Source organism: Indicator indicator, chromosome 32 (assembly GCF_027791375.1).
Source record: "Indicator indicator isolate 239-I01 chromosome 32, UM_Iind_1.1, whole genome shotgun sequence".
Taxonomy (NCBI): Eukaryota; Metazoa; Chordata; class Aves; order Piciformes; family Indicatoridae; genus Indicator; species Indicator indicator.
The window spans coordinates 933,061-951,948 of NC_072041.1; the positions used below are offsets into that span (position 1 = coordinate 933,061).

The following is an 18,888-nucleotide window of genomic DNA, read 5'->3' on the forward strand; positions in this document are numbered from 1 at the left end:
GAGGGGAGACTGGGACTGGAGATGAGGAAGAAATTCTTGCCAGTGAGGGTAGGGAGACACTGGAACAGGTTGCCCAGGAGGCTGTGGATGCCTTCTGCCTGGAGGTGTTCAAGGCTGGATGAGGCCCTGAGCAACCTGGGCTGGTGGGAGGTGTCCCTGCCCATGGCAGGGGGCTGGAACTGGATAAGCTTCAAGGTCCCTTCTGTGAAAGCAGCACAATGAGGCATCTGCTGCATGGTGGAGCTTGGGGAGCACAGGTGGAACTCCTGGTGTCCCTCAGGGATTCCTCCTCTTCTGCCCTCTGTCCTGGTGCTGAGCCTCTCCTCAGGGTCTCTGGTTCATGTTCAAGGGCTGGAGGACACCAGCCTTTCACACTGACCTCACTTCTGCAGACCCTGTCTGAAGCCCCACAGCAACCTTCAGAAGGTTGCAAGTTTTAATTTTTTTTTGTATTTTTATTTCCTCCCCTAAGCCATTGACACATGTTTGAGGTCAGCTATTTTGGTTCAACTCAAAATACTAATGAGAAGCATCTGGGCTGCTACAAGGGGTGGGTGATGAGCCTGAAGTGGTCCCTGAAACATTAGGAAGCTGCTTGGAACCATCTGCAAAGGGGACTCGTGACTGGAGTCCACCTTCCTTTGGAAACCACCACAGCCATAGCCTGGAATTGCTTTTTTCTTGCTGGACTCAGCTGCTCTCAGGGCTTCAGAAGGGTTCTGATGGAACTCTGTGCAGTGCAGCCTAAACCACAGCTTTTAATTTGGAATTTTCCTCCAGCCAAGTAGTGCTGCTCGGAGGGCTCTGGGTAGCAGGCTCTGCGCTCCCCTGAGCTCACTGCTTCAAAACATTCCACAGCCTTTTGAGCTGGGCTCTGGAAAATCCAATCAGCTATTCCTGCTGCTCACTTCAGGAAAAGGTAAACCGAAGTCCTTGGCTCCATTTCAGAAGGGTTGGGGTTTGCTTTGGAGCACCCCCAGAGCCTGGTCCTCATCTCAGCTTCAGTTGGTTGATGAAGGTTTCCTTTTTTATCTTTTGCCATGGAACATGGGGAGGAAGAGCCTCCTGCAGCAGTGCAGGTGAGAGATGACCTGCTGGGGAGCAGCTCTGTGGAGAAGGGCTTGGACTGCTGGTGGACAAGAAGTTCACCATGAGCCAGCAGTCTGCTGTTGTGGCCAAGAAGGGCAATGGTCTCCTGGGGTGCATGGAGAGCGTGAGCAGCAGGCTTGGGGAGGTTCTGCTCTGCTGTGCCCTAGTGAGGCCACAGCTGAGTGCTGGGCCAGTTCTGGGTTCCTCTGTCCCCAGGGACAGGGAACTATTGGAGGGAATCCAGCAGAGGCTCTGAAGATGCTGAGGGGCCTGGAGCCGCTCTGTGAGGAGCAAAGGCTGAGAGCCTGCAGAAGAGCAGCCCCAGAGGGGATCTGAGCAATGCTCAGCAAGAGCTGAAGGCTGGGGGGCAAGGAGATGGTGCTTGGATCTTCTTAGTGGTGCCCAGGGACAGCACAAGGGGCAATGGGCACAAACTGGAACAATTCTCTGCTGTGAGGGCTCAGAGCCTTGGAGCAGGCTCCCCAGAGAGGTTGTGGAGTCTCCTTCCCTGGAGAGCTTCCAATCCTCCCTGGCCATTGTGATCCTGGGCAAGCTGCTGTGGGTGCCCTGCTGGAGCAGGGGGGGTGGACTGGATGAGCTCCAGAAGTCCCTTCCAAGCCCACTAGGCTGGGATTTGGGGATTCTGTTCAGAAAAGCCTGGGGAAGGTTTGCTGGTGGTGCAGATCCATCCCTTGTGAGTTGATTCAAGGAGGGACCATCAGAACAGGGACCCAGCGAAAGTCAGGGGGGAAATGACTGATGGGATGGGAAGGAGACAGGAGCTCAACTGGGGGAAGGCTGAGGGGTGCAGAGGGGATGAAGGGTGAGGGAGAGAGGACGAGGGGTGCAGGGGGAAGATGTGGGGTGCAGAGGAGAGGATGTGCGATGCACGGGAAGCATGAGGGATGCAGAAGGGAGGCTGGGCGGGTGTAGGGATGAAGATGAGGGAGGCTGGGGGGGCGGTGGGGGTTCATGGTGTCCCGGCTCGGCTGTACCTGCGCAGGCGGAGCCGCCCCGGGACCGCCCGCCCGCAGGCTCAGCCCCCGCCCGGCTCCGCTCCCTCCTCTTCCCGGGTTTCCCTCCACTCCCGGGCTCGGAGCGGTTTTTTTTCCCCGGCTCCTGCAGCTCAGCCTCTTTTCCTCTGTCCTGAGCCGCAAGCCCCTGCTCGCTGCGGGGCTGCGCTGGTTTTGTTCGCTCCCCGTCATGGAGCGGCTCTGGCTGCTGCTCTGGTGCCTGGGCAGCGTCCCGGGCAGCGCCGGCGAGCACTACCCCTACCCTTACCCCTACCCCTACCTCTGGAGGAGCTGCTACCCCTGCTACCTGGGTCGGGCTGGGCACGGAGCGGGGCATGCCGAGCTGAGGGCAGGTAAGGAGCAGGGCTGGGGGGTCCCGAGCCCGGGGGGTACTGCGGGGGCGAGTCCCGGCTTGGCAGCAGCCGAAGTCACCAGCTAGGGACCTGGCTGCACGTCTGCCTCTGTCTGCAGCATCACTTGGGTGTTCCTTGTCCTGAGAAGTCCCGGCAGGCAGAGCAGGAGAGGCAAATTTCTCTCCATCAGCTGCTGTGCAGCCCCACGGCACGGTTAGGGGCAGCTGCTGTGCAGTGCTCCTTTGGAGCACAGATCCTGTTCTGTCAGGGGTGCTGAGGAGTTTTCCCCTCAGCTCCAAAGGATTTCAACGCAGCCCAGGGCAATGAATCGAGCTGGATGCTGTTGTGTCAGGAAGGAAACTGCCTTGCTCCCTGTGAGAGTGGCAGAGTTGGAGCTGCAGTGTGGCCAGCAGGTCAAGGGAGATTCTCTTCCCCTTCACTCTGCCCTGGGGAGGCCACATCTGGAGTGCTGGGACCGTTTCTGGGATCCCCAGTTCAGGAGAGAGAGGGAACTGCTGGAGAGAGTCCAGTGGAGATGCAGAGGGGACTGGAGCACCTCTGTGAGCAGAGGCTGGGAGCCAGCAGCTGGGAGGCTTTGGGCTGAGGCTTCCTTGCCCTGAAATGCTCAGGGTGTGCAGTGTCTGTCGGGGAGCAAATTCCCAACCAAGGCATCTCGAGCTGGCTGCAGTGTGCCTGGTGCTGGGCTGCAGTGTGCCTGGTGCTGGGTCAGCCTCAGCTTCCCACTGGGCAGGTGCAGAGGATGGAGCTGCTGTGTCCCCCCCTTGCACTCACCTCTGTTGATGGTACCTAGTGGTTAATCAGTCAGGCTCAGTGCCAGCCTCTGCCTGCTAGCATTGGAGGGAGATGCCAGGGAGGTGCCAGCACACCAGAAGGTTCCACAGTCCCATTTCCCAGAGCAGGAGTGAGCACACAGCTCCTACTGCCATTGAGAGGCTGATTTGGGGCTGCTTGGCTGATTTAGGGCACCTGCACCTCCAGCTGCACTGTGTCAGGCTCTGCAAGGTGGCAACAAATTCATTTTGTGCAGTTTTCCACTGTCTGCTGTTGGACTTCTCCATGCACTGCCTGAGGTGTGATAGTAGAGGGAGAGGTTCTCAGCCCTGTTGCATCCTCCGGCTGTATTCAGCTCTCAGCAGCAGAGGGAGGTTGTGGTTGCCTGGAAAGTTGGGAAATGATGGAGAGTTTGTGAGGTTGACTCAAGAGTTGGGATGCTCTGAGTCATGCAGGCATCAAGGAATGCATTAGCTCAGCCTGGGACAATCCTGAGAAAGAAATGCCCTAGCAGCAGGCTCTGAAAGTGCTCTCAGTGAGGCTGTGAGCTGTGCCAGGCCTGGGGCCGTGGGCTGAGCTGCTCTTTATTTATTTATAGACCAGATCTTTCTCTCAGACCACATTTGCTGTGTCCATCCAGCTGTGGTAGCTCACAGGACTTCTCCAAGGCAAGCTCCTGGGATTCAGCTTTGCGTCTGGAGCACAAACCTGCAGCCTTCCCTTCCCCTTCACCTGAATTCTGCTCACCTTGGGCTCTACAGGCTGGCAGCTCCCTGCAGCCCAGGGCTTGATCCTGACCTTGGTGTGAGGTATCCCTCAGTCTGCAAGGCTGAGGTGTCCTTCAGGTGGTCAGGAGGGAGCTCAGTTAAGGCTTCAGGCAGATCAGCAATGCACCTGGGGGTGAGCTGGATGATCTCTCGAGGTCCCTTCCAGCCCCTGACATTCTGTGATGCTTTTGGCCATGCCAAAAAGTGCTCTGAACCTGGGGACAGAAGCAAGGAGGCCACTGAGAGGTGTGGGAGCTTCAAGCCTCTTTTGCAGCAGCCTGGTTGCCTTCACCTTTGGAAAAGAGGTGTCCAGACATCTGCAAGACAATATCTGCCTGAGGAGCCTCATTTGGCCTTTCCTCCAACAAGTTGTGCCTAATGCTCTTACATAGCTGACAGGATAGGTGCAGATTACAGAGGAAAACAAACCCAGTCCAAGCCAGCACAGCCTTCAGCCCCACCCAGCTCAGAGCACCAGAAAAAGACAAGAGAGGGAGAGAAAAATAATAATCTTCTCCTCTCCTTCCATCTCTGCAAACAAGCAAATTTCTGGCGTGCTGCAGCATGAAAAATGTTTCCTCTGCATGGTACCTTCAACAGAAGCAGCAGCTGAGGGCTGAAGCCTGGCTTGGGTTGGCCACCTTGGTGCTCTCCTTGGGCAGGATGAGCCTTTGCTCTGCAGGTGGCTGATGTGCACCCAGCAGAGCTCTGGGCTTGGGACTTTGGAGCTCCCAGGAGCTGCTCCCTGCACTCTCTGGCCCTTGCTCTGCAGCTGCTGCCATGGCAAGCTGGGACCATTTCCCAGGGAAGTAGCTTTTGGCTTTGAACTCAAGTAGGTCCTCAGGAGATGGGACCTGGGATGAGGAGCTGGGGAAAGTTCCTCCTGCTCTGAAGCTCTCACCGTCCAGCATGCAGGTGGAGACCCCAAGGTCTCCCACACCCCCCAGGACTGGTGGTGGGAAGCTGGCATCACCCCTGCAGATGGTGAGGCAGAGGAGGTAGCCCTGGGCAGGTTGCTCATCCTGAAGCTGGCACTGCTGGAGCCCTGTGCCGGTGCCATGGGTTGTGTCCTCCAGCTTAGCCCTGCAGCAAGGTCGCTGTGCCAGGCTGGGGAATGGCAGTGAGTGGTCTCTGGAAGGTTGCTGCTTCCCCTGTGAGTCTCTGAGGCAGAGCAGGGAGCAGGGCTGTGGCCTTGGTGTGATTTCCATGAGCTCCTTTAGCAGCAGCTTGCATCCTCTCCAGCTAGGTGCTGGTGGTCAGCTCCACAGACCATGCCAGGGTCCCTCAGCTCAGGGGCACCCTCCAGGCAGAGTGAGACCCTGCCCAGAGGCCTGGGGTGGAGCAGAGCCAGGGAAGCAGCTTGGAGTGGCTGAGCAGCAAGCCAGGGGCAGGCTGCCTGCTTGTTGTTACCTGCACCCCTGCCCTGCTCTGAGCAAGACCCAGTTCCCAGCAGATCCAGAGACAGAAAGGTGAGCCCAGGGAGAGCTGGGCAGCTCTGCCAGCTGCTTGCAGGCAAACCAAGGTGAGCTGAGGACAAGCAGAGTGACTGAGGCAGTGCAGCTCCCTGCTGCCTTTTCACTTTGTCAGCTTCATGTAAACCCAAAGTGCCTGCTCCTGGAGTGCCTTGGGAAGCTGCGGCTGGCACAGGAGGCTGCAGGCATCTCCCACTTGGCTAGGAGAGGCTGCAGTGGAAGGGATGCCAGCCCAAAGCACCCTGTGGAGCTCTGCAAGAGCCTTCAGGGCTTTCCCTACTGCCTGTTCTCCAACAAGACCAAAGGAGGGTGTGGAGGCATTTTGACCAGCCCAGGTGACCTCACATGGCTTGCAAGCTGAGACCAGCCTGAGGCAGGCACTGTCTGGTCTTGGACTGGAGGAGGGGACAGCTCCAGGTGAGCAGAGGGGGGATGAGCATCATCCTCTCCCACACCTTCCTTGTGCTGTGACCTTGGCATTGCTGAGTCCTGTCTGCAAGTGCAGCAGGGAACAAGGGAGCCTGCAGTGCCTGCAGGTTATCTGTGCTAGGGGCTGTGCAATCAGTGCAGGAGATGAAGTGAAGTCTGCAGGCTTTCCTTCCACCCCATCCCAGCACCACCCTGTGCCCTGAGTTCCTGACCTCTGTCTGCAGCCCTGGGCAGCAGCTGTGAGGTCCCCCTTGCTCCCCCAGCCCCCTTGGTTCAGCTCCTTCCAGTCTCCTTGCTTCTTAAAACTGCTGAATTGGCTTCACCAAGCTGTTACCAGAAAGATAGTCTCTCAGTCCCACACATGCTCATCCTGATGGGTTTTAATTAACCTTTTCCCTGCAGCCCTGCTCTCTAACCCAGGCTAATTGCCACAGGGATTAAAGCCTGGCACTGCTCTTGGGCCAGGCAGAGCAAATCTGAGCAGCCTGGCTGCTGCCTGAGCTTCCAGCTGGGATCCATCTCCTCCTCCTCAGCCCTCAGAGCAGATAACTCCCTCTGTACCAAGCAGTTAGCAATTGGCAGGGCTGCTGCTGCCACTTTCTCTCCTCTTGTTGCAGATAAATCATAGCAGCCCTTGGAGGGCCTGTGCATGGACACAGAGTGCCCCTAGCCAGAGCCAGCCCCTGCCACCCTCCTCACCTTTCACTCCTGTGCTCACCTTCCCTGCCTTCAGCTGCAGCTCTACTCTCCATAGAGCCAGGATCTGAGGTCTGGTGGATTAATTGTGTGCAGGGAAGGAGCTGGTGAGAGCCTCAGCCTCAAATCCTGGGGTCACTTTGGGGCCCCTCACTCCAAGAAGAGCATTGAGGAGCTGGAGCAAGTCCAGAGAAGGGCAACAAAGCTGGGGAAGGGTCTGGAAAACCGCTCTGGTGAGGAGCAGCTGAGGGACCTGGGGCTGCTCAGCCTGGAGAAAAGGAGGCTGAGAGGAGACCTCACTGCTCCCTACAGCTCCCTGAGAGGAGGCTGGAGCCAGCTGGGATTTAGTCTCTTTTCCCAAGGAACAAGAGACAGGACAAGAGGAAATGGCCTGAAGTTGCCCCAGGTTGGATATTAGAAATGACTTCTTACCCCAAAGGATTGTCAAGGTCTGGTGCAGGCTGCCCAGGGCAGTGGTGGAGTCTCCATCCCTGGAGGGATTTGGAGCTGTGGAGACGTGGGGCTGAGGGCCATGGTTTGGTGGTGGAGACGTGGGGCTGAGGGCCATGGTTTGGTGGTGCTGGGGCAGTGCTGGGTTCATGCCTGGAGTCCATGATCTGGAAGGTCTCTTCTAACCAAAACAGTTCCAGGATTCTCTGATTCCCTGCTGTGCTCTTACAGATGAGGAAAGGACCTGCAGCTCCCTGGTGCGGCAGGGAAGGTTCCCTGCCCAAGCCTCACTCCCAGGCTCTTGCTGTGGTTGGGTTTTGTTCCTGCCCCAGTGGGCTTCAGCCTGCTCCCTCCTGTTGCCCTGTCCCCAGCAGCAGCATGGAGCAGGCAGGCAGTGGGGCTTGGCATGGCTCTGGGTTGCTGGGTGCCAGCTGCCCTCCTCGGGAGCCTCTTTGTGCTTCTCATTTTCTTTCCCTGCTGTATTAATTTCAAGCAGATTTTGTCAGCTCTGCAGTAGGAAAACAACCTCAGAGTGCCACAAACCACATCTCCCACAGCCTCACATCAGGGCTTGGGCTCTCTGTGCTGCCAAGACCAAGGGCAATGTGGCCTGTCCCTGGCATGCTCTGTCCTGGCCCCAGGAGGGCACAGCAGGACCAAAAGCAAACTGGTCCCCACCAGAGCAGTGCAGACTTTCCAGAGAGCATTCACCCAAGGGAGGCCTCAGCAGCCTTTGGATGTGTCAATGATGTGGCCCTGGGCATCCTCATCTGGTTGGAGAGGTCCCTGCTGGCTGCAGAGGGCTTGGACAAGGTGGCCTGGGAGGGTCCCTTCCAAGCCATTCCATGGCTCTGTGCTGGGACACAGCTGTGCTGCTTGCAAGGACACAAACCTCAGATTTCCTGGGGGGTGACCCTGCTGCCCTCCCATCAGGGGTGCCAGGGCTGGGAGGTGGCTTTGGTCACACCATGGTGTGCCCCTGATGTCCCCAGACCTCTCTGAGGCTGCAGGAGGAGATGAGTGAGGCTGCAGGAGGGCTGTGGTGGGCTCCAGGGGGAGCATTGCTGCTGGCTGTTCCTGCAGGGGGGTGTGAGGAAGGACTGACTGCTTCCCCAGGGCAAGGTGGGATGGGGCGGGGGGCCTCTGGGATGGGGACGTCCCTCTGGCATTCCAGAGATTTAGAGAGTGAAAAAGACAAAAAGAAGGGACTCTTGGAGAGGAGCTGAGCCTGAGTTATGGGGTGGCAGGAAGGAGTTTGTTCAAGGCAGCACTGACTTTCTTGGACACTCAGCTCTCAGTGGTGTCAGATTAGGGAAGCAGTGGAATAGTAATTCAAATTCAGGCCAAAAAAACTTTATAGAGGGTAATAAAACCTTCTCCAACTCCCCTTTTCCTGTTCCTGAGCTGCCCAGAGCCAGCTCTGTGTATTAATAGCTAATTCTACCCTCAGAGATGTTAATAAAACAAGGAGCAGAAATGCAAAGCACGAAGCAGGACCTGGCTGTGTCCTGCTGGGCAGCTGTGCCCAGGCTCCCACCAGCTCTTTGGGAGGCACAGAGTCCATCATGGGCTGCAGTGCAGGGGGGGACTGGGCACAATTCCACCATGCCAACAGGGACATCACCTTGCCTCTGGCCCTGGGCAGCTGTGGGAACACTGATGCCCTTCCCTTGTGCCATGGTGCCAAGGGCAGGAGGTGCCATCCTCGTTCCCCTGAGGGGTGGACCTTGGCTGATCTCCTCTAGGAGGTATCTGACCTGAACACCGGGCTCAAGCTGTGGAGCTGCAGGGTGGAGGCAGCACCGGGGGCTCCAGGGCTCTGCAGCATCCAAATTGTGCCAAGCCCTTGCAGAGGGAAATGCTTTGGTTGCTTTGGCAGCTTCATGCCACAGCATTTTTTTCCCCCTCCCTGAAGGAAGCTGGTTTGGATTTGGGCTGCTCTTGGGAGAGCATCACTTAAAGCTTATGTTTTACCTCAAAAATCTACTCGTTTTCTGTTCTTTAAGAAGTAAACGTCTTGGAGGGAAAAAAACCCAAACAGGAAGAAAATTCCCAAACCTTAAATCCCCAGGGAAGGAATCCTCAGTGCCCTGAATGAGCCAAGTCCTGGCACTGCAGCAATGATCATTGTCTGGTGGCTTAGTGAGGATGGCAGCTGCAGTGGGGAGCTCTGAGCCTCCTGTGGCCCTCAGAGCAGGACCCCAGGAGTGCAGGCTGTGGGTTCAGAGGGCATGGCTGGGGCAGAAGGGGCAGAGGACCACTTGCATGAGCTCTGAGCCTGAGGCTGTGCAGCAGTGAGAAGTGTGCTGAGGAAGCAAAGTGCTGGGGTTTGTCCCTTTGCTCCCCAGTTCTGCCCTGCCCCAGTCTGCTTGCTGCTGCCTGCTTTTTATTGGCAATTAATCTGATTAATGTCAAATTAATGAACATCAAATGGTAGCCCTGGCCTCAGCCAGGGCTGCACTGCTCCTTGCCTTGTGGGTTTTGCTGCCTTTTGCCTCTCCAGCACAAGCCTCAGCTGCAGCCAGGTGAGAAGGCAGCAGCAGAGCAGAGGGAGCTGAGAGATGCTGCAGGCAGGGAGCAGGTTCTGGGCAGGGCTGGAGCAGGTTTTGGCACTGCTGGCTTGCAAAGACACAGTCCAGGGAAACACCCTGCTGTGATTCATTGAGGAAATGTTTCTTTAGCTCATTAGCAACGGTCATTGATGAAAAGGTGCTGGTTCATGGCTCAGCTTGGCTCCCTATCATCCTGCTGCTGGGCTGAGCCACGTGGCTGTGCCAGCAGGGAAGAGCAGAAGTGCTCATGGACCCAAAGCTCCTGAAGCTTTCCCTCCAGGGAAGAGGAACTGCTGGATGGCTTTCTGCTCACAGCATGAATGTCCTCTGATTCCCTCAGCCTGTAAGGGATGTGTGACCCTCTCCAGCCTGAAAGGTTGATGTGATCTGGTTCCTCAATTCTATCAGAGATCCATGACCCTTTCCAGTCTGAAAGGTTGATGTGATCTGGTTCCTCAATTCTATCAGAGATCCATGACCCTTTCCAGTCTGAAAGGTTGATGTGATCTGGTTCCTCAATTCTATCAGAGATCCATGACCCTTTCCAGTCTGAAAGGTTGATGTGATCTGGTTCCCAATTTCATCAGAGCTCTGGGGCCCTTTCCAGTCTGAAAGGTTGATGTGATCTGGTTCCCCAATTCCATCAGAGATCCATGACCCTTTCCAGTCTGTGTATGTGGAGGCCCAGGAAGGGCAGGGGTGTAGGGCAGTGCATCCCTGGCCACCAGCATCCTTCCCTGCTATTCCTAATGACAGGCATCTGGAGGAGTCTTCTGCCTCAGAGTCTTGAAATTGCCTTTGACAGCTCCTGATACACATCTTAGTTAGCACCATGTCCTCACATTTCTCCTCAGTTCTGGAAGTGATTCCCAGCTCTCAAAGGCACTTTAAGGTCTGTGGAGCAGGAATGAAGCTGCCTTTCCATAACAGGCTGCAGGCTCCCCCCCTGCTCTTGGAGCTGGGATAACATCACAGGACTCTGTACCAAGAGCTCAGGGGCTGGTTCCTGTTTCAGCTCTCAAAAGATCACTCAGCACTTGGCAGGAGATTCCTCTGGCTCAGAGAGTGCCTTTTGTTCAAGGACCTGCAGTCTCACCAGCTGAGCTGGGGATGCACACTTTCACTGGCCAGGCATGTTCCTTGTTGCAGGAATTCTGCCTCCCTTCTTCCAGGCTTGCTCTGCTCATGGGCTGGGGAGCAGCAGCGCTCTGCCATTTAGAACCATGGAAGTGTAGAGGTGGGAAGAGACCTTTGAGCTCATCAAGTCCAGCACTCCCCCAGAGCTCCCAACCCCATCAGGGCTGCTGAGCCACCTCCCTCAGCACCACATCCATGCAGCTTTTAACCCCCTGCAGGGATGGTGACCTCCTTGGGCAGCCTGTGCCAAAGGGACTGTCCCAGCCTGCTTTCAGCACACACAGAGTAAGGAAGTGTAAAATGATCCAAGGTCCTGGAGAGAATGGGGAGTGACCCCTGTGAGGTGAGGAGGATGAAGGGTGGTTTGTGCTGAGGGCCAAGTGAGATGTTTTGGTGTTTTTGCTGTCTCCATGCTTACCCTTGGAGCTTCCTCCAGAGCCTGGCTGGTCACCACCCTGCCAGGCCAAACTCAGAGCCTCTGCTGTGCTTCCTCAGGCCTGGAGTCAGCCAGCAGAGGGTGAATGGTGCTGACCCCCAGCTCCCCACGGCTGGAGCAGCTCCTCTGAGGTTTTCTCTCCTTTTCTCCTGCAGATGCTGACGAGTGCCAGGTGCACAACGGGGGCTGCCAGCAGCGATGTGTCAACACCCTGGGCTCCTACCGCTGCGAGTGCAGGGCAGGCTTCCGCCTGCATGCCGATGGCAGGACCTGCCTGGGTAAGGCTGGCACCTCCTGCTCCTGCTCCTGCCTGGGCAGGGCTGCCACCCTGCAGCAGCCAGGCATGGGCTGGCTCCCTGCAGCAGGGGGGGTGGGATGGGAGCTGCTGCTGGTGCTGCTGGAGAAATGCTCAGCACAGAGCACCAGAGATGCATTTTCCCCATGGAGAGGTGAAGAGCAGCAGCAGTGCCCTGCCCATGTCAGGCTCTGGGTCCCTTCACTTGTGTGGCATCTGGGCCAGAGCCACCACAGTGGGTGAGACCATGCAGAGGAGGAGGCTCCAGAGAGACCTTCTGGTGGTGGCCTTGCAGGGTGACCTTCTGGTGGTGACCTTCCAGGGCAACCTTTTGGTAGCCTTCCAGGGAGATCTTCTGGTGGTGGCCTTCCAGTACTTAAAGAGGCTGAGGAGAAAGCTGGGGACAGACTTTTGAGCAGGGCCTGTTGTGTGTTCCTTGCTTCTCAGGGTGCTGGTACTCCTCCCCAAGGTGTTTCTGTTGCTGGGTTGATCTCCAGAGTGGGCATGGAGAGTGTTGACTTCTTTGCAGTTCCTGAGTTCCCAGTGCCTTGGTGCTGCTGCCTTTGCTGCAGGGTGTAGCAGGGGTGGTGGTTTCAGAACCAATTCATCACCTACACCATGGAAAGCTTCACCACAGTCTTCAGAACCTTTCCCAGTCCACATAGTGGACACCAGCTGGGACAAACCAGTGGAAAGGAGGTTGGAAAGGGAAGAGGGACAGCTGCTTCTCCCTGGTGGCAAGCAACAGATCCAGAGGAAATGGATTAGGCTGGATAGAAGGAAAGATTTCCTCACTGGAAGGTTTCCAAGCATTGGAAGAGGCTGCCCAGGGCAGTGGTGGAGTCACCATCCCTGGAGGTGTTTAAGTGGTTTGTGGAGCTGCTGCTTAGGGACATGGCTGAGGGTCAGAGGTTGGACTGGACAAGCTCAAAGGCCTCTTCTGTGACCCTGTGCCCACAGCCATCTCTAAAGCTCCTTCCCTGCATGCTGCTGATACAAGCACTTGGCTGGTGCTGTCTAGACATCACCACCCAAATGCCAGCTCTGGCTCTCAGCTCATTCCTGGGCCAGCTCCTGGAAATGTTGTTGATTGCCTGCCCCAAAGTAGAAGCTTGGAGATGCTGGGGTGGAGCTTGGAGTCTGCCTCCCAGCATCTGCTGCTGGTTTTGCTAAACCACTTCTCCTTCTCAGCTTCATTTGACACGTTTTTCCATTTTTTTGGAGGGATGTTTTCATGCAAGTGGAAAGAATTCCTGGGCCATGGTTTGACAAAGGCTCTTTGCTGCTTGTTCTCAGGATGTGGGCACGTTCCAGAGCCTGCTAAAAACGGCTGCAGGAGCCTGTGTGTTCCAGCTGGGAATGGGGATGGGAGCAGGAAAAGGCCACCTGAGGAAGTGGTACCCAGGGCAGCACAAACTGCAGAGCCCTCACTGTGTGATGGTTCCCTGGCAAGCTTGGGGAGATCTGGGCTTGAGGTGCAGGTCCCTGGAGTGCCCAGGAGGGGTTGGAAGCTCTCCAGAAGGAGACTCCACAACACCTCTGGGCAGCCTGCTCCAGGGCTCTGAACCCTCACACCAAAGAGGTTTCTCCAGGAATAAGGAGACCTGGAGCCAGAGAGACTCTGCCACCCACTCCCTCTGCTCCAGAGCTGCCTGCCCTAGCTCAGAGGAGGTCACTGGTGATGGTCTGGGGCAGATTTGCAGCTTAGAGCTAGGTCAGGCTCGGAGCAGGCTTTGGGAAGCCCTTGGGAAGCTGCTGGCAGCCCCAGTGAGCAGCAGAGCTGGCCAGGAGGCACTCTGGAGGCAGAGGAGGACAATTGTCAAGAAGCTGCTTGCTAAGGTCTGTAAAACCACAGAGGGAATTCTTGGAATGCTTTCTGCTAACCACAAAGGCTTCAATGCAGGCAGCACTGCCTGGGGTGGGATGCTCCAGAATTCCCTGTGGATCCTGGTGGCTGCTAACCCTGGCAGGGCAGGGGTGGCTGAGGAGCTGTGCTCCTAAGGGTGGACTTGGGGTGATTGGTGCCTTCCAGCCTCTGGCTGAACCCTTACTCCAAGCTGATGATGGCAACTCAAGTCCTGTTTTATTCCTGAAAGCATCAATGGGTTGGAAAACCATAAATGTTTTGCTGCTCCCTTCTGATGGCTTCAGAGCCTTGGGAGATGTTGGCACCTCTGGGATGGGTGCTGCAGATGGCAAAGCAAGGCACAAAACTCCAGCAGGACTGGGCAGAAGCTCCTTAGGCACCTCCAGAAGCAGCTGCCCAGGGCGGTGGTGCAGCTCTGTGCCGCTGGCTGGCACCTGGGGTTTGTGGGGCTGGGAGAAACATATTTTGCCTTTGGAAGGGATTTTCTTCATGGATCTTGGGACTTCTGCCATTGCTGATGCAGGTTGGTTGTGCAGGATTCATGGAATCCCAGAATGGTTTGGGTTGGAAGGGACCTTAAAGCTCATCCAGTTCCAACCCCCTGCCATGGGCAGGGACACCTCCCACCAGCCCAGGTTGCTCAAGGCCTCACCCAGCCTGGTCTTAGGCACTTCCAGGGATGATCCTTTTGTTGTGCCTCTGCTGGGCACACAGAGCAAGTGAGTGATGAATGCAGCAAAGAAGGGAGGGAGGAAAGCAGCAGCCAGCCCTGCTGAATGTGAAACGGAGCAAAAGGAGGCACTGGATGTCCCCACATTACCTCCCCCTCTATCAGAACCACATGGGCAGGACACAGGAGGCTGACATCTTCAGGTCCATCTCCTCTGCTTCAGCAGAGGGCTGAAACCCAGCCTGAGGCAGAGCTCACTCTGAGCCAGTTGCTTTTGCTGGCCTGCAGAGCTGTGCTGTGCTGGCACACACCAGTGTCTGGAACTGGGCTGGGGTGGGAATAAATCACTTGGGGACTGCACCAAGGATCCCTCCTGCTGTTAGGAGCACTGCAGATGGAGCCCTCTCGAGCACAGCAGCGATTCAGGCAGCGAGCAGAGGGACTCTGGGTGGGCTGGAGCTGTGTGCAGGGAGGGTAATCCTCTGTGTGTGCTGCCAGGGGGTTCCATCTGCACATGCTGTACAGACAGCCTGCAGGGCTTGCAGGGCTTGACCTTCTCCCTGTCCACTGGCACGTCCCTCAGCTGCTCCTCAGCTGCTCCTCAGCAGCCACAGCCTCCTGGGAGGTTGCACAAGGAGATGCCAGGCTCCAGCCTGGCTCCAGCTGCTTATGGCTCCTCTGAATGTTAACCAGAGGAGGCTGAGGGGAGACCTCACTGCTCTCTACAGCTCCCTGAAAGGAGGTTGGAGTGAGGCTGGTGTTGGTCTCTTCTCCCAAGTGATAGGTGAAGAGGAAATGGCCTGAAATTGTGCCAGGCTGGAGATTAGGAACAATCTCTGTCCTGCAAGAGTGGTCAGGGATTGGAAGAGGCTGCCCAGGGAGGTGGTGGAGTCCCCATCCCTGGAGGTGTCCAAGAAATGAGCTGTGGTGCTTCAGGGCATGGCAGTTGGGTTGTGGTTGGACTTGGTGATCTTAAAGGTCTTGTCCAGCCTTGATGAGGCTGGTGGCAAATGACTTGGATCTGAAGGGAAGGTGACATGGATGGGAAAGAGGAGAAACCAGAGTGGAGGAACCTGAGTCAGGCCAAGTGCTATCAGCTCCAAGCTGTGGTGTGCTGACACCAAGCTCCACACCTACCTGGTAGCTCAGCCCCGTCAAGGTGGCCTCTGCCCCAGGGCTGGGGGGCAGCCAGAGGGGGATGCCAAAGGAGTGAGTGCAAAGATGTGAAGCTGCTCATGGTGCCCAGGCTGGGTGAGTGGCTCTGCTTGGGAGGCTGCAGGGTGGCTGCTGAGGCCAGCTCTGCTCAGCTCATGAGGCTGCTGGGTCAGGCTGCTGCTTCTCACATGCCACAAGCACTGACAAGTCCTTTCCATCCCTTTTTATCCATGCCCTGGGCACCAGAGGGTCAGGATATGGATAAGAAGGGATGGAAGGAAGGTTGCTCCCATCCTCCAGCAGTCCTGTGCTCCCTTCAGACAGAGGGATGGAGCTGAGATCCCCTCTTGCAGACACCAAAACATCATCTGTGGAAAATGTGTCTGAGCTTTAATTGCAACAAGCTGCCTGATGTGCAGATGACACTGGCTTTGGCAGCCTGGTCACAGGAATGTTGGGCTAGGAAAAGCATCTGGGGATGGAAATATTTTTAGAGTGGTTCTGTAAACAGCCAAAAAAAAAAAAAAAAGCCAAAAAAACAAACCCCAAACCCCAGAGCAGTAACCAAAGCAAGGCCAGCAGTGAGGTCTCCTGGCTGCTACCCTAGGAGAAGGCAGCTGAGGAGACCCAGAATTCAAAGGGCTTTGATGGGAAACCCCAAACAATTGCAATGTTTCCTTTGTTTTGTCTGATCATTCCTGGGGTTTGTAATGGAATGAATTCACTCTGGCTCTCTCTAACTCCCTGCAAGGAGGGTGGAGCCAGGTGTGGGGCAGTTTCTTCTCCCGAGGAACAAGTGACAGGAGAAGAGGAAACAACCTCAGGGTGTACCAGGGGAGGTTTAGGTTGGACAGGAGGAAAAATTTGTGCCCCTTGAGAGTTGTCCAGGCCCTGGCCCAGGCTGCCCAGGGTAGTGGTAGAGTCCCCATCCCTGGAGGGGTTTTGGAGCTGTGGTGCTGAGGGCCATGGGTTGGTGGTGCTGAGGCAGTGCTGGGTTCATGGCTGGGCTGGATGGTCTCTAAGGTCTCTTCCAACCAAACCCATTCTGTGATTCTATGACTTGGGGCTTTCCCACCCTGAGAACACCTCAGCAGCATGCAGGGGGTGGCTGCTCAGGGTGCATGCTCAGAGCACCCTGGGAGGCTGTTCAGCCATTGGATGCATTGAGTTGTTAGACCCTAGCCCAGGACTCTTCCCACATGGAATGCTCTGGCAGGCAGCAGCACTGCTTCGCTGCTCTTGTAACCCCCCTCCAACCAGCACATTACTCATGGCTGGCTTGGAGGATTTGTTGCTGAACACTATACCAGAGCAGAATATTTTTAGCTGACCACCCACCCATCTGCTGCAGCTTGAGGCCTGCAGCCCTGACCCAGAGCCTTGCAGGAACGTGGAGCAGTTGTGCCTTTGGCTTCCAAATGGGTTCAAGGAAGCAATGCCAGCACCAGGGATGGAGAGGGAGAGCCTCTGCCCCAGCCCTGGGCATGGCAGCAAAACCCTGACCCTTCTGGGTCACTTCCATTCCCCTAAATGGTCTTCAGTTAATTAGAGGCTTATGATGGGATGCTGGGCTTGGAAGGTTTCTAATGAGAGTTCCTGGAATGGTTTAGGTTGGAAAAGGCCTTTAAGATCAAGTCTAGCCATCAGGCTAGGACAGCCAAGTCCACCACTAAACCTTGTTCCTAGGAGCCACATGGGCATGTTTTGAATCCCTGCAGGAACAGTGACTCTACCACCTCCCAGGGCAGCCAGGTCCAGCCCTTGATAACCCTTTTGGTGAAGACGTTTTTTCTGGTGTCCAACCTAACCCTCCCCTACTGCAACCTGAGCTCCAGGGAGCTGCTTCCCAGCAGGTCAACCTCTCCCCTGCACTGCTGCAGGATCCTGCAGCTGCCCTTGTTGAGCTCCATGAGGTTCCCTTCACCTACCTGTCCAGATGGCACTGTCTGATGGACCCTCTGTCCCCTTGCCTCCTAGCTGTGAACTCCTGTGCCCTGCACAATGGAGGCTGCCAGCACGACTGCGTGCAGCTGACACTGGCACAGCACCGCTGCCAGTGCCGAGCTGGCTACCAGCTGCAGGAGGATGGCAAACACTGCACCTGTGAGTCTCTTGAGCATGGGAGGGGGGAGCTGGGCAGGCAGAGCTGCTCCTTGGCCTGTCCTCAGGGCAGCTGGGATGGGGGGAAGCAGGGGATGCACCCTGGCAGGCTCAGATGTCAGAGATCCATAGAATGGGTTGGGTTAGAAGGGACCTTGAGGATCATCCAACCCCTTGCCATGGGCAGGGACACCTTCCCCTAGAGCAGGTTGCTCAAGAACTGGAGGCAGTGCTGCAGGTGGGGTCTGAGCAGAGCAGAGGGGCAGAATCCCCTCCCTGTGCTGCTGCTCTCCCTGCTCTGGATGCAGCTCAGCACACAGCTGGCTCTGGGCTGCCAGCGACCATTGCTGGCTCCTGGGGAGTTTGTCATCAACTGACACCCCAAGGCCTTCTCCTCCAGGCTGCTCTCCAACCACTCCTCACCCAGCCTGGATCTGTGCTTGGGACTGCCCTGACCCAGCTGCAGGACCTTGCCCTTAGCCTTGCTGAACTTCATGAGGCTGGCTTGGGGCCCCTGTCTCCAGCCTGTCACAGAGCTCAGACTGGAGGTTCCTCTCCAGCACAAACTCTGCATGGTGTGTTGGCCTGGCCACATCCTGCAGCTCCCTCTGAAGGGCCAGAAAGAGCTGAAGGAGTGTGGCCAAGACAAATGGAGCTGTCTGAAGGCACACACTGCTGAGAAAGAGAAGGAGCAGCAGTGTGTCACAGCAGGATGGGACCTGTTCCCCCTGCTCTCAGACAGCTTCCTGGCTGACCTGCTGTGCCTGTGGGAGGGAGGGAGGCTGGAGGGGATGGAGAGCAGAAGTTCAGGCTCCTCACTCATAGCAGCTGGCATTCGAGGAGGAGGAGGAGGGAAGTCTTTAGCTGTGAAGTTGCTAAGGGCAAGGAAACACCTGGGGCAGTGAGGTGCAGCAGTGAGCAGGGCTCTGTGCAGGTCCTGGCATGGGGCAGAGTTTGGCAAACATCTTGGTACCAGCACTGGAAGCAGATTTGCCTGGCATTTGCTCTGTGCTCTCCACAGAGGGAGCTGCCCATGGCAAGACTCTGCTGGAGAGGTTTTTACCCAGGCCAGCACCTCACACCCTGCAAATCCTCCTGCTGGGGTGGAGCAGGAGGCAGAGCAGCAGAGGTTGTCTGGTGGGCAACAGTCCTGCAGGGACTGCAGACTCCTTTGCTGGGCACAGCTGCCTGATGCTCTGCTCTGCTGTAAGCATGGAGGCAGGACTAGCACGAGACAAGGCTGGCTCTGCTCTGCCTGCAGTGAGGAACCCCTGCATGGAGAGGAACGGGGGCTGCATGCAGCTCTGCCAGCAGCAGCGGGGCACAGCGCGCTGCCACTGCCACCCCGGCTACCGCCTGGCACCCGACGCCAAGAGCTGCGAAGGTAAGGCCCTGGCAGCAGAGCTGTCCTGGGGAGCAGCAGAGTCTGGTGGGGTGAAGCAGTGCTCAGTCCTGGTAACCACCAGCAGCTGGCACAAATCTCCTGGAGGCTCTGCTGACCTCTGTCCCAGAGCCGTGCTCGGAGCTGCCTGGAGCAGCACTGAGAGCTTCCTGCGAGGTCCTTTCCTGCGAAGCTCTGCAGTAGCTCCAAACTCCTCACTCTGGGCCAACAGAA

The 18,888-nt window shown here is 56.7% G+C and overlaps 1 protein-coding gene across 1 annotated transcript in view; it reads left to right on the forward strand.

Moving 5' to 3' along the window:
* MEGF6 (multiple EGF like domains 6) overlaps nt 1-18,888 on the forward strand; it is a 79,304-nt gene that overhangs the window by 36,588 nt on the left and 23,828 nt on the right. Inside the window, exons 4-6 of the mRNA XM_054394820.1 lie at nt 11,342-11,464; nt 17,151-17,276; nt 18,535-18,657. Of these exons, the coding sequence (XP_054250795.1) occupies nt 11,342-11,464; nt 17,151-17,276; nt 18,535-18,657 (372 nt within the window). The remainder of the gene's footprint in view (nt 1-11,341; nt 11,465-17,150; nt 17,277-18,534; nt 18,658-18,888) is intronic.